Source organism: Lissotriton vulgaris, unplaced genomic scaffold, assembly GCF_964263255.1.
Source record: "Lissotriton vulgaris unplaced genomic scaffold, aLisVul1.2 SCAFFOLD_533, whole genome shotgun sequence".
NCBI classification, from domain to species: domain Eukaryota; kingdom Metazoa; phylum Chordata; class Amphibia; order Caudata; family Salamandridae; genus Lissotriton; species Lissotriton vulgaris.
Genome location: NW_028242897.1, coordinates 584,394 through 599,102, shown reverse-complemented (window position 1 = coordinate 599,102; position 14,709 = coordinate 584,394). Strand labels below are relative to the sequence as shown.

The 14,709-nt window shown below is 42.1% G+C and overlaps 1 protein-coding gene across 1 annotated transcript in view; it reads right to left on the bottom strand.

Annotated features, from left to right (window-relative positions):
- LOC147668780 (3-keto-steroid reductase/17-beta-hydroxysteroid dehydrogenase 7-like) overlaps positions 1-3,579 on the bottom strand; it is a 126,762-nt gene extending 123,183 nt beyond the window's left edge. Inside the window, exon 1 of the mRNA XM_086948436.1 lies at positions 3,451-3,579. Coding sequence (XP_086804562.1) covers positions 3,451-3,485 — 35 coding nt within the window. The 5' untranslated portion in view covers positions 3,486-3,579. The remainder of the gene's footprint in view (positions 1-3,450) is intronic.
- Between the last annotated feature and the right edge of the window lie 11,130 nt (positions 3,580-14,709).

Below are 14,709 nucleotides of genomic sequence, written 5' to 3'. Positions count from 1 at the left end.
TCTGATCCAGACTACCTTTCTCTATGCTGGCATTAGGTGGTCTTATTTCATTCCCAGAAATTCTGCTTAAGGATGTGGTGGGAGTGAAAGAGGTTAAGAAAGTGGAGTCCTAGTGAGTGGAGGTGGTAGGTACGGTATAAGTGGTTCATCACCCATCCATGACAAAAGCATTTAGGCCCTTCATAGTATCTGAGACCTACGAGGTGTTGCTGCATGCAATCTAGACTGATTTGATGAGAAAGGTTCTGTTTTAGAAGTGGTGGTTATAAGTTCACCCAAGAAAGATTGAGGCTATTTATCTCGAGAAGCAGATTTGGTGTGCAACAATCGCAGCTATGGGTTATCACTCAATGCAGAGACAGAATGCAGGAGTAAGGCGTCATCACTCAATGCAGAGACAGAATGCAGGAGTAAGGCGTCGCATTGGGGGAAAATGAGTAGATCAGATGAGATCACATTTGGATGACAGCCCACCGAGGTATAAAATCACCAATGATGCAGCATAGTGTGCAAAAGTTCAGAAGCACAAATACCATTTATAGGCAAAACCCACATTTGTGTAAAAATTTAATTTAGGTGCACAAACAGTTGGGTGCAAAACTCCCCTTGCTAGAAAGACAAACGTGTAGATCATATTTAAGTTAACAACTAATGAGTGCAGAGAAAGTCAGTAGGAAGATGCCACATATGGTGTCAAAAGCACTCATAAGGATGACACCGCATTTGGATGACAGCAAACTAAAATGTAAAAAAAAAAAAAAAAAAAAAAAAAAAAAATTCACCCCTGGTGCAACATAAGTACAAATACGGTAAACTGGTAGGTGCAGAAATCACATTCGGCTATACAGTCAATTTTAAATGAAAAATAATTTCTGGGTGCTCTGGTAAAAACAGCAGAGTTGTGGTTTCCCATTTGGGTGCAAAATCGTATTAGTGTGCAAAATCGCTCTAATTGCCACATCAGCTTGTGTGCGGGGAAACAGTGTAAAGCACAAATGTGACTAATGCAGAATATGTGTACGGGCATTTCACTAAGTAAGCGCTGCAATGGGAATCACTCTTTATGGAGGTACACTAACAAACTAATGACTGAAATACTCCACTCACCTGATCCAAAATAAAAACGGGACTTTCTTCAGGCAGTGGCTGGAGAGGCCTGGATGAAAGGAACCACTCTGCGTATATAAAATGAGCTCTGACACGCAGCCAAATGCTACATGTCTGTGAAGAGAACTAAAAGGTAATGATAGACCTTTTGGAACACCTTTATGATAATGGCAGCAGGCAAGGACAACTTGGGCTACCTGCTTAAAGCAGTCCCCAGCCTACTGCAACACTAATTTATTAATTATCTCGGTATTTGAAGAAGAAAAAAAAAAACAGGTCTCAACTTTTTAAATTAAGTAAAGTTTTGCTGACACTGGACAAATGGTAGTTTATGCGCAAGCAGCACCTTTTCTATGAAGAAAGTACCAAAAGGTCAAATAAACATAGCCAGTAGGCCAAGTAACTGGCAAACGCTGAGCTATAAAAATATTCCACAACATAACTATATTTGGCCTTGCAGAAAAGCAAGTCAACCGCAGAGCCAAAGTACTCATTTGCATACTTCCGACACATTCCTGCTAAAATGGAGACTCTAGCTCTGCTTTAACAGCATCATTTGCATATTCCCCCTTCCGCTCAACACATAGATGCGGTCTGGTGTAATCTCCGCGAGCAGCATGTTCGTTCCCAGTGTCATAAGGAAAGTAAATTGGCATAAACACTACAAAACATGGGGATCGGTCCAGGTAAAGCCAGCAAGTCATGCCGCTATACCGACCGAGATGCACAAAGAATAAAGTGTGGAATCTTCACGGTTCAAGGTCATATTACAAAGATCACTGTTATTCTGTATGCTATCTCTGAGGTGTCCGCGCCATCACTTGGCATGGCTGTCAACGGCTATACAAACCCCTCTTCCTCCTCCCGATTACGTAATCGCTCAAGCCCCTCGGAGGGACTTCCCTTATGCACTGGTCCTTTTAGTGATGTCTAATTTGCAGCGTCTAGGCCCATACTAAACCTACCACAGTACACTTCAGTAATTAGCCTTCAGGAGCAGGGAGAATGCAAACATTCCAAGCTCATTTAATGTCGTCGGTCTTTCGCAGCCTCCCCTGCCCAATTCAATGAGAAAACGGCCAAGTGGCTCCTAACCCCGCACCTTGCTCTTGTACATGTCCAGTCCACATAGCACGTCTCCCCGAAGACCCTCCTCGCCTAGACACCGGGCACATAGGCCCCGCCACACCTCCCCGTTCTCGTCGCCGTGCACCAGGCGGTAGCACGGTCGGCACACCAGGGAGCATGAGCGTAAATCCGACAGACCAAGATAAGAGAAGGCCAGCTCCAATGCTCGTGGAGGCATCGGTGCGGCTGGTGCTGGAGGCTCCGGTGCTGCCTCCGCCATCCCCGGCCGTTAGGAAGACCACCACCACCGGTAACCTGTCCTAGGGCTCCCTGAATACAGTCAACGCCTATGATTCTATCCGCCCACTTCTATTAATGACCAATGAGAACCTTTTCTCTCTTCCCAAACAGAAGACGTGTGTGTGTGTGTGTCTGCGTGCGTGTGGCTGCGTGAGTGTGGCTGCGTGCGTGATTGTGAGAGGCTGCCGCTGTGAATGTGGAATGTGGAGCAAAAGATGTGCACGGCTGGGGGGGGGGGGCGGGGCATGATGCGCGTCCACGATGTGCAATCGGCGCTCGTGCACCAATCTACGTCCCTTGAGGAGCAACTGGGCCACAATAGGTCGAGAGAGCTCGACCTAACAATCTTACGGCCTCAGCTGATGCCCCTAGATCAGTGTAAAGGGTGGTATGTCAGAACTAAGGCTGTCTGTAACTAGGCCAGAAAAGGTTTTACGCTGCCATACCATAAAAAATAATAATGCACATATAAACAGTATACGACAGGGAACCTAGCGTCTAACAAGGAACTGATTGCCGATTCAGAACTCATGTTAACTTGTGCGAACAAATTCTCTGCATTAGACTGGCTAAATATAACCTGTATTTATTCAGTAACTTCAGACAACTCCTGATGCTTAAAATTTATTTTACAACTCCTTGGGCACATGAATTTTCTTGATCCTGCCATCGAGGCAGCAGTGCGTTTCATATTAGGTTAAAGCAACGTACAACAGAAATAATGTTCCAGCAATGACGATCATAGAGTACAATTTCAACTAAGGAACATGTATCTCCCTTGGGGTGTAGTTAAAAACAAATAAATGAGATATATAAACCAGTTTCATATACAAAGAAATGTTACAAAAAAATCTAAGCTTGCATTATCGGTATGCCTTCTCCTACCAACAGAGCACTATTATTGTCCAGTGTTGTTTAATGAGAAGAGTATAGTCGGATCGCTTGAAGCAGTGCGTGACCAGGGAGGTGACCTACCTGTTGGCTCCAGTGACCACTACAACCTTGGCCATGGCGATATAATGCGGCGATGGTCAGAACCGTGATGATTTCTTAGCTCCACTGTCAAAGCACAGCCACAGAAACCAAACGCGGTGTACCCTAGCTAAAGGACAGCCTCTGGGGCGGGGCCAGTTTCACCGGTAGTCACGACAGGTCAGGCAAAATGCCATTCTGTCAAACAAACATGGACTCAGGCGGCCATGTTGTAGTCAGGCAAAGCCGCCGATTCAATCTGTTCCAGAGATCGCGCTTATCCGGAACCTTCGCAAGTCCTCCACATGGAGCTCTTTGATTCTCTGGGGTGGGCGGGCGAATGGGCGGGCCCTGAGCGACGCCTAGGCCTAGCACGCGCTCATCTGGTGTTAGTGGGTTGTGGTGGGCTGATGGGCGGTCTTCGAGACGTGAGCCAATAGGAAAGCTGCGCGGTGAAGCTTTTGATCTTCCTGTTTTTTTGTTACATATTTTTATAGCGCGAAGTCGACCCGAAGGTATTGGAGCGCTTCACATGAGCACCGTATTTACATTGGTTTCTGAATATGGGCGGTGAGCTCACTTATGCGGAACCAAAAGCAGCACGGGGACTATTCTGCTGAGGTATATGAAAGTAAGCTAACACTACATTTAGCCAGCGTGAGTTTATAAAACTTATGGGTGAATGCAAATTCTTTTTTACAGCAAATGTACTGGAAAAAGTGATCGTAAGCAGCTGTTGTTTCTACGTTTTGGTATGTCCTCCAATAACCAGTGGTTGAAATGGAATATTAGAAGTGCCGGTACTCTCTAATTAAAAGTATTATGTCTCCCTTGAGAAGTGGAGATACTCTCCCTCCCAAAATAAAACAAGCATTGTAAGTGCTTAGCCATGCAACAGTTGATGTTGTTGCACCAAGGATATTGTGCTGCATAACTAAATACTTATAAGGTCCCAAAAGCGAAACCTATTGGCTATGCCAATGCTTGTTTTTCTTCTAGGCAGTCAAGCTTAGTTGCATGGTCCGTCAGTGATTGGCCATAAACCTCCCTCTTGTTCAAGGGGGCATGCCAGATTTAGTGGGACCAATCAGATTCTCATGCTAGATTTCCACCTCCGCACGGATAATACACAACTAAACATTCAGTTTGGGGCGGGAAAAAAGTCTAGGGCCGCTCTCAGCACCTGTTTAAACAAAATGTATCACTGTATGCAAGAAGGCATGCTTGCTGTCAGTGGAAGCGCAATAGAGATATTGTATCTAATGTTGGCCAACACTTCTCCACTGACATTTTCCTGACGGGGGCCGCACGACAAACAGTTCTTACATAAAAGTATGTGCATCAAGAATCTATTTCCCCAAAATAAACTATGGTTGGAGTTAAGGACTATCTACATGGCCACACGGAAGCCCTCAGCAGCCTAGAAAGATTTCTGGCAGTTACCAATGCATATGAATCCGCCTCAGGATAGGCTAATTCACTTAAATTCCCTTAAGTCTACTCATAAGCACTTCTCTGGCTTTCCAGGGTGTTCTGCTGTTAAATTCTCTGCTTCTTCCTTCCAGGTTAGTGAAAATCAACTTTGTTTTAGAAGACAGTGAAAACTTGGCTATTCGAGACTGCTCAAGGCTAGGTACTCTGTTGTTGGAGGATCTTTGCCGCCGTACCCCGTGTGGTAAAGTGCTCTTTCCGCTGCATACGTTGCAGCTTGTAGGTGAGTAATTACATAACAGGGTGCACCTGTGGGTGTATTAGAACATATCCTTGTCGAAGAGGTCTCCACCTCCTAGTGAACGGCCTGAGAAAGAGCGCTTTGCAGCTCTCAGAGTGTTTACATGATGCAGCATAGGTGTTCCAAGGTAAGGCCTTTATGTATTCTTCACTTAGGTCCACTCTGCGCTTGGAGGAGATCCTCTAGAAAGGGGTCAGAATATGTGAAGTTCCTCATTCTAGGGTAGTTGGGGACACAAAACACTGCTTGGAAGAGGTGAAGCTAATCTGAAGATTGTGTGGTGCAAGTTTATATAGTAATCTAGGTATCCATGTGGACGTGTTGTAGAATGTGGCATGTGTATGTTTTTGATGTGAAGGGCATCGGCAGAACGTCAGACTATGGCGGAGTGGATGGTGCTCCTGCAGTAACTGCATTTGCACAGGTAAGGGACCTCGATAGCCTCTTGGGTATGAACTATCACAATGACAACACAGTTTCCTTTTGACAATCAGAGGTAACCGCAGAACTGGCAGTACCACTGGTTGCACATGGTCTGTACGCACATTTTTCAGAGAGGTGACGTAGAGTGCTGGTAACTAGGACATGCCTTCCAGAGCTGTGTCTTACACATGTACCACCAGTTTGGTGACCAGTCTATGCTCCACGTTAAAAGAGTCAATATTTGGTGGAACCACTGAACCAGGCCACTCTAGAATGTATTCAATTTTCAGACAAAGCAGAAGTGGTCAAAGTGTCTGATGCTGGCATGGTAGTCATCCAAGGCTATCATTTTGTTCAAAAAGTGAACACTTCAACATCAGTGGAATTCTGTGAGCTGATGTATCTTGTCAGAGCTTATATAGAGGCTGAATTATCAGTTGTCCTACTAGCCTTCAAGTATGAACTATTCTGGACCTTGTTTCGGATATTGCCACTCCCTTACTTAAATGCATTTGCACCACCTAATTATTTTCACACATACATGAGCAGGTACCAATATGCTTTGTCCCTACCGTGCCCTGTGGTACGTTTGGCTATGTTTGTACTTTATACAAGCCAGTTTACAATCCACACACTTGCCAGCAAGCTCAAATAACTGATGTATCACAGAGGGCAACAAACAGTCCAACACTGTAAAAAACACATTTTAGATTTGCCCACACCATGCAGTCTCAAAACCATCACAGTGCAAGGTACCCTAAAGATATCTAAGTGTGGCTTACCAATAAGCCTTGGACATAGTAGGCAAGTACTCCAGCGCAACATATCTCACACAACTTTACACCATTAATCCGGTTTTGGTCTACCATCCATAAGCAAACCACCCAGAGTATTGCAAGGCCATAACCAAGCACTAAGACATACAGCCAATTGACATATTTTTGGCTATATGTTCCCATGAGGAATCCAGACTCCTGAAAATTCAACGAAGATGGTGGGTTTTGGGGATAGGTCTTCATTAAAGCTGCGGATTTGTGCCAGCATCACAGAATTTAATGTCTGGAGATTTCCTGTTTAGCTAACAGTTAGCTCTAGGGAGGGCAAGGAAAAAGATGCAAAAGGATGCACCTTATAAACATTGTATAAATTCACGGTGTTACAAATTTAAAAGAAAGTGGCAAAAAATTGGGAGATTGAAGGATACAACTGTGGTGACAAAAAGAGGAACCATATAAAGAAATAACTGTAGAGAAGTATGCCTGATCAACGAAGAAAATGAAAACACAATTAAAAGAAACCGATATTGGTAAAAGGAAACAGAAACCTAGCGAATGTAGAAAGATGAAGAGAGTAAGGAAAAGAAGAGTAAGAAGGGAAAGAGATGAGAACCGAGAGAAAGAAAATAAACAGAAGAAAAAAGAGAAACATGAAAGATAGATAAAGAAACGAGACAGCAGTGAGACAGAAGAAAGAGAAAGACGTGGATGGACAAGAAAGGATAGTAGGAAAAACACAAAGAGAGACAGAAAACAGTCAAGAGAACCGAGAGGCAGATGAAGGAAGAGAAAAAAAGAGGAAGGAGAAATGAAGGAAAAAGAAAGGCAGGAGAAAAAGGGGAGGAGGAGAGAAGACGAAAGAAAGAGGGAAATAAATACATGAAAGTGAGACAAATGGAAAAGACAGGAAATAAAAGAGGAAAGAAAAACGGAGAATGAGATAGATAGCAAGAGGAGGGAGAACTAGAAAGTAAGAAAAGGAAAGAAAGAAAGTGATAAAAAAGATAAAGACAAAAGGAAAGTCACATGCAGAGGAGGAAGAGAAAAAGAGCGAAGAGAAAAGATAAAATGAGATAACAATAGGAACGAGAAAAAAAAGAAACAAAAAGGTGGCACGGAGGAAAAAGGGAGGAAGTAAAGAGGGGGTGTGAGCAAAGAAACGTGGAAGACGAGAGAAGAAAGAGTGAGCAAAACAATGGTGGCGAGATCAGAGACTATATGAAGGGAGATAACGTTGTGGCAAATGGAGAAATATTGACCGCCGATTTTAAGAGACCTATAAAGTAAGAGATTGGAGAAATATAGAAATATTGGAAGAGGGAGACTATAATTGAGAGAAGGAGAGAGCGAAGTTTAAAAGAAGGAGAAAGAATGAAAAATTTAGAGTAAGAGCTTTTGGGAAAGAGACACGCATTTAGAGGAACGTAGAATGTACGAGACATCCATGTTAAAGATAACGAGGACGCATTAGAGAAAGCTGGAGAGGAGATGTCTATAGAGAGGGGGAGGGCACAAGACAGACAAATAACTGAAAAGAAAGTTTGTGAGGAAGAGAGATATAGAGTTTTAGTCAGTGATGTATTAAGAGAAAGACGCTGCTATCGCGAGAGAACTTCAGAGAGACAATGCTACAGCTTCAGAAAGGTTGGGCGAGAGAAGAACGTTGAGACTTTTAGAGAGAGCGAGAAAGTGGGAGCGAGCGAGAGAGCAGGAAAGTACAAATAATGAAGGGAAAATGGAGAACACACAATCCAGACGTTGAGTAGAATAGCTGTGTCAGAATTTGGCCTCATGCCCCGTCCGAGTTCTTCCCCCTTGAGCTGGATAATGTATCCCAAATAAATTAAACCGGAGCACCCCCTAATTTCCTCCCGACTATCTTTTGTTTTACATGCATGTATATAATTTATTATCTGATCTGGGGGGAAAACGCAGTTGGCTCCCGAACTGCGTGCGCTCCACCTCATCAGGAGAAAAAAAGCAATGGTCGCGAAAAGTGAAAGTAATTAGGCCAGCGATGCGGAGGAAGAGATAAGAAAGGCAGATGGCGCCGTGCACGCAAGCTTTATGCCAGAAAAAGCTTGTGGGTAGCACTTAGAAAAGCCACTTACTAAAAGCCGAGCAGCAGCGAATGCGCTGCTCAAGGCTCGTCCTAAAAAGTGCAGGTACTAGGTACTGCACAGTACCAGCCCATTTAAAGCACTGCCAGTATTTGAGAATGATATGGGTGCTTCTGAGGTGAAAAAATAAAAAAATAAAGATAAAAAATAAAAATAAAGAAAAAATAAAGATAAAATAAAGGAAGAAAAAATAAAGATGGTGTGGCACACCTGAAGTGTATTGAAAGTTCAAATATGTAATCTCCAACAGAAGAATAAGTACGTTTCTAGGCGCCTCAGGAATAGTCCCTTCTGGCTGGTTGGGGACTCTTGTATGATACTAATGTAAGATAAGTGTGGGAGGACTCCCACACTGGTTCCTGTGGGTGCTCCTATAGGAGGCAAGGTACCTCTGTTTTTTTTTTTAGTATAATCAAATTCAAATAGTGCGAATCAGTTCATCCAAACTTTTTTATTCATGTAGGTCATATATTATTTTAATAATGACTCAAGTGGCGTTTTTCAAGGTTTCATCCATCAAAACAGTTCGAAATACATAAATCCCTATGCATTTCGGGACAAAAGTCCCTTCATCAGGGGACTCAAGATAATCTGTGGGGGAAATAAATATTGTTTCAGGGAGTGGACATGACCCTAAATGAAAAATAGAGAATTCAGAGTGAAAGATAGAACCAATGGACCCTGGTGAAAACCTCGGTTCCTGCCCAGCCACAAAGCAGACATTGAAGAAACTAGGAGTCCAAATTGATAACCAATTATCAATGAAAAAACAGATAACCACATAATTGGCTCCTGTTTTGGCACTATGCGCAATCTCCGCAAAGTATTTAAGTGGATCCCACTAGAAGCCAGGAAACCACTAGTACAGGGATTGATTATCAGCCGTATGGATTATGGCAATGCTCTGCTGACAGCAATAAATGTAGATCTCCTCTCCAGACTTCAGGTCCTGCAAAACACAGCTGTCAGGCTGGTGCTAAATCTCCCATCTGGATCCCCCTCAGCGCCCAGCCTAAGATAACTTGACTGGCTGCCAGTGAAGAAGAGATCCTGCTTTAAGACCTTATGCCTAACACATAAAAACATGTATGGTAGAGGTCCTAGTTAATGGACCAAAAACCTCAGTTGGTACCAGCCTAACAGGACCTTAAGATCCAGTAACAGATCCCTCCTCGCTCCTCTCTGAGTGTGCACTGTTAAAAACAGGGGACAGGCTTTTTCCTTTCTCGCGCCCACCCTCTGGAATAAACTGCCTTTATACCTATGCATCACCTCTGACCATAACCACTTTTGCCAGGAATTAAAAACATAGCTGTTTGATCCTTAGTCAGGCATCCTCCCTGTACATGCTGACATTTCCGAGTCGTCCGCCAGTGCCATGAGACTTTCGAGTGATTTGTGCACTCAATAAATGTTCCTGATTTGATTTGATATTTAATGATGCAACTTTTTCTTTGTTGTTGTAGTGAGATGTGTCAAGAAAAAGAAACATGGTGCCTTTAGTGATGAATGAACACTCCTGTGATATGAATTATGTCCAGAAACACTTGCTGTGTAGTTACAAAAAGAAAAACGCTTATCACCCTAATGTGTTGATATAAAATATGTAAAATTTAAGGGACTCTGATTCCCCTCAGAATCAAATGTAAGATAAGTGTGGGAGGACTCCCACACTGGTTCCTGTGGGTGCTCCTATAGGAGGCAAGGTACCTCTGTTTTTTTTAGTATAATCAAATTCAAATGGTCCGAATCAGTTCATCCAAACTTTTTTATTCATGTAGGTCATATATTATTTTCATAATGACTCAAGTGGCGTTTTTCAAGGTTTCATCCATCTAAACAGTTCGAAATACATAAATCCCTATGCATTTCGGGACAAAAGTCCCTTCATCAGGGGACTCAAGATAATCTGTGGGGGAAATAAACATTGTTTCAGGAAGTGGACATGACCCTAAATGAAAAATAGAGAATTAGGAGTGAAAGATAGAACCAATGGACCCCGGTGAAAAACGGGATAAAAGTGTAAAGGTGAGGATTAAATGACCGGGATCGCGAAATTAGATAGGCAAATGCAAAATGATAAGGAGAGTGAAAGCCAAGTGCAAAGGAACTATACAAAATTCGTGCTACTGAGTGTGCCATCACTCCGTGCGAAAATGTGTAAAACGCCAGTCAGAGTCGCCCAAGTAACACCACAAATGTGCGCGTGGATTGCTATGTGAAATGCGGTCAAAAGTCAAGGCTCAAGTTGAAAATAAAGGTAGAAATTCTCACCGAAGTAATGCAGTTACCGCGTTCAGTAGCGGGTGTCAGCAGGAATCGTAGCGTGGAGGAAGGAAAGTTTATTTAGAAAACGTGCCGTGTAAACATAGAAGGAGGACCAAAGAGTACATAGCGCGTGTGAATGTGGAAAATGGTAAAATACCCTGAGAATATCGGGGAAAGTGATCTAAGGGAAACAGACGAATTTTAATCCACAAAATGAGTTGCATTAAACAAATTAAGCAATTAGAGGAATATATTAACTTTGGTTCGGTGGGACACAGAAAGTGTCGGCCATCTTGGGTAGGGAATACATAGGATCGGAGGGATGATAAGGAACGTAAAAAAACGGGAATAGAAGCATTGAGAAAAAGTTACATATATCCATAACATTCGTCATCATTACATATAATATCAGATATAAGAAAATTATTTTTAACATAGGAAAACATAGGAAAGTGAACATGAAGAAATAAAAGTTCAAACGGCGAATAACAATAAGATACATGAAGGAAGAGAAAGGATTTGGGAGAAGTCAAGTAGAATGAAGTAAAAGGAGTAACTAAAGAAAAGATAAAATGAAGTAAAAGGAGTAACTGAAGAAAAGATAAACATTGAAGAACGAAAAATAGCCTCAAAAGACAGCATCGAAAAACATCAAGAGACAATTAGAAGTATAGCGAGCAAAGTGTTATAAGCATGTTTAAAGGAAGCAACTATATTCCATCCGTTCATTAAGTCCTTTTGGTTGGCACGAGTCCAACAATTTTATCCAGAAGAGTTATCGTTGCAGTAATTTTTTGCGATTATCCACGCCAGGTCTCATCGGGACAACCTCCAGTACAAGGAACCTTAACTGGCTAATGTTGTATTGAGATGAGGTGAAGTGAGCAGCTAGGGGAGATTTCAAGGTCTTGTTTCTTATAGTACTTTTGTGCTCAGTAAGGCAAATTTTGATTTTTCTTTCAGTTTTTCCAACGTAGGGTAAGCCACAAGGGCACTTTAGTAGGTAGACCAAGTTCATGGAATCACATGTGGCGTTAGTTTTTAGTTTGATCTGTTTACCGGACAGTGGATGGTTTGTAGAATTCCCTCTAATGATATTGTTGCAGTGACTGCAATTGTGACATGGTTTAGTGCCAGAAAACACAGTGTCAGATGGTTGCGATTTACGTTCCAACAGATTTTTTAAATTATTCGCTCTTTGGTATGCGAACAGTGGAGTGCAATCAAATATACCACGAAAATCTGGTTCAAATTGAATCATCTGCCAATTGTTTAAGATAATACTCTTAATTGCCGGACTTCTGGAAGAGTATCTGGACACAAATACTGGTCTTTCATTTTTTGTGAGGTTAGTGCGGGGAGTTAAGAGATCATTTCTGTTCTTGAGCGAAATGCGATCTCGAGCAGCTTGTAAGGTGAATTCGGGGTATTTCCTCTCCCTGTATTTTTGCAAAATGTTCTTTTCAGTGTGTAGATATTCTTCAGTTTCTGAACATATCCTTTTAGCCCTCAACAATTGAGAAAAAGGTAGGTGCTTTTTCAAAGGGGTTGGGTGGCAACTGGTGTATATGAGAGCATTGTTCCGATCAGTGGCTTTCGCGAACAGTGAAGTTTTTATATTGGTATTGTCGAGGGTGACTAGGATGTCCAAGAAAGGTAAACATTTGGTGTCCACATTATGAGTGAATTGAATGTGATCATCCACACCATGGATGTAGGAAATGAATTCAAGTATCTCTTCTGGTGGTCCTGCCCAAATTAAAAAAATTTCATCTATGTATTGCCAATACGTCACAATTTTTTTAGACCAATGGGCATTGTTCAAGATGTAGTTGAGTTCAAGACGATGCATGAATAGGTTCGCGTAGCTAGGAGCTGCACAGTTGCCCATTGAAGTACCCACCAGCTGCATAGATAACTCGTCATTCCAAGTGAAATAACTATGGTATAGCGTGAATTGCATGAGCTCGAGCAGTAACACTTTCAAATCGTCATTCATAGGGTACGAAAGTACAAAGGATTCCAAGGCTTCAATGCCCCTGTTGTGTGGTATTGAAGTGTATAAGGCACACACGTCAATGGTAACCAGAGTGTATGGAATAGTTGGATTCAAAGTCACTTTTTGTAGTTGGTTGAGAAAATCTGTGGAATCACATATGTATGTGGGCATGCCCCTCACGATGGGCTGAAGGTACATGTCAACAAATTTCCCAGTTGGTTCATGGATAGAATTCCTCGTAGACACAATAGGCCTAAACGGCGGTTGGTGTACGTTTTTATGGATTTTAGGCAGCATGTGTATGCTAGGACATTTAGGATGAGGATGGATCAGGTATTTCAAGTCTTTTTGGGTGATGGTCCCCATTTCCATTGCTTTTTCCAGGATGGTCTTTAGGATCTTCAAGAAAGTGTCAGTCGGGTCCGAAATCAGTTTCATATAGAGTTCCTTGTCATTCACATGGGCGGTAACACTTTTGTGGTAGAATTCCTGGTCTAAAATGACAAGGGCTCCCCTTTTGTCTGCCTTACAACAGATGATTTTTTTGTTGTTGGTGATTTCCCTGAGTGCTCTGGATTCTCTTACATCAAAGTTGCTGATCTTCGGAGAAGGTTTTTTGAAATGTTCTTTTAATGCATTTAGAGTTATAGTCTCGTACAAGTCAAAAATCTTATGGCTTACGGGAGCCATGAAAGAGCTCATGCTTCTCAAGTCTTTGCAAGTGTGTTGTATAGGAGGACCAGTCGGGGGATTCACATTGGTAAAGAAGTGGCGTAATCGTAGGTTACGCATGAATTTAAAAAAAACATACTTCCATCTCAAGTTCGTTGGCATGGTTGGTAGGGACAAAAGAGATTCCTTTTTGTAAGACGTTCAATTGACTTTGGAGGTTGCAATTTTGTTATTCATCTTAAAAACTTCAGCCATGATGTTCTGCCTTCGCATCTGCAAAAAGACCGAGTTCTGCTGCAGGACAATGGTTTTGGAGGATGGCCTGTGCAGGGACTGGTTTTAGTGGGTTGCCCATCTTGTATCAGGGACTAAAATGGAGGTATGTGATAAATATGCACTTTGGTATTTATGTTGGAAGTGTTTTTAATTTACTTAGCTATCAGACAAGACAGCTAAGAGGTACATCCATAATATTGGCTTAACCGTTTTAAACAGATTATTAAACCCTTTTCTATGTTAGTGAAGGACGTTCGGCATTAATGCCCATAGTAAGAAAGTGAAAGAGGAATGATATGTCAAGGAAAACAAGCATTGGCAAAGTAAAAATGTCTGGCCCTGGGACACCCTTAGTTCTTTTTTGCAGCCATATGAACTAGGCATTAAAAGTAGAAAAGCAATGAAAGGGATAATCGCATCAGTCTAAATGTGGCATGCTTGCTTGAAAAAAGATAAATAATGTTCCATTGCATATATATTTAAAACATGAAATGTAAGTACAGTTAGCAATGCAGCCATGGGACTGAAGTGGACACCTTTGTAGGTGGTTATGCACAAGGATATTTACATCACTCACAGTGAAAAGAACCAATGGCTGAGAGCTGACCTATTGTCCCATACTGTATATTGTGGTAAGTGTAAGTAAAATGCAAATGACACAAACAGACCAGTAGATTAAGAGGACTTACTGAAAGCCCCTGTAGGTATACATGTAGTTTGTCTGTATTTTGCTTTGTAATATTTCAAGAAACCATGAGGGTGGTGAGACAGCTAAAACGGTCTTAAGGCCACATCTAAAAATTAAAAACTGTCACACAACACAACAGCTTTGATTGAAGATCTGCCCAAGTGGGTGCAAAAATAGCTCAATGGAATCTTGCAGGTCTAGAGAAGCATTATCAAATACATGGCACCAGCAGACAGCCTGAAAGTGTCTTTCAGTATGTTCATATTTTCAGACTGTAAAATCTAAAAGGTTGAACTGCCAGGCTGTTG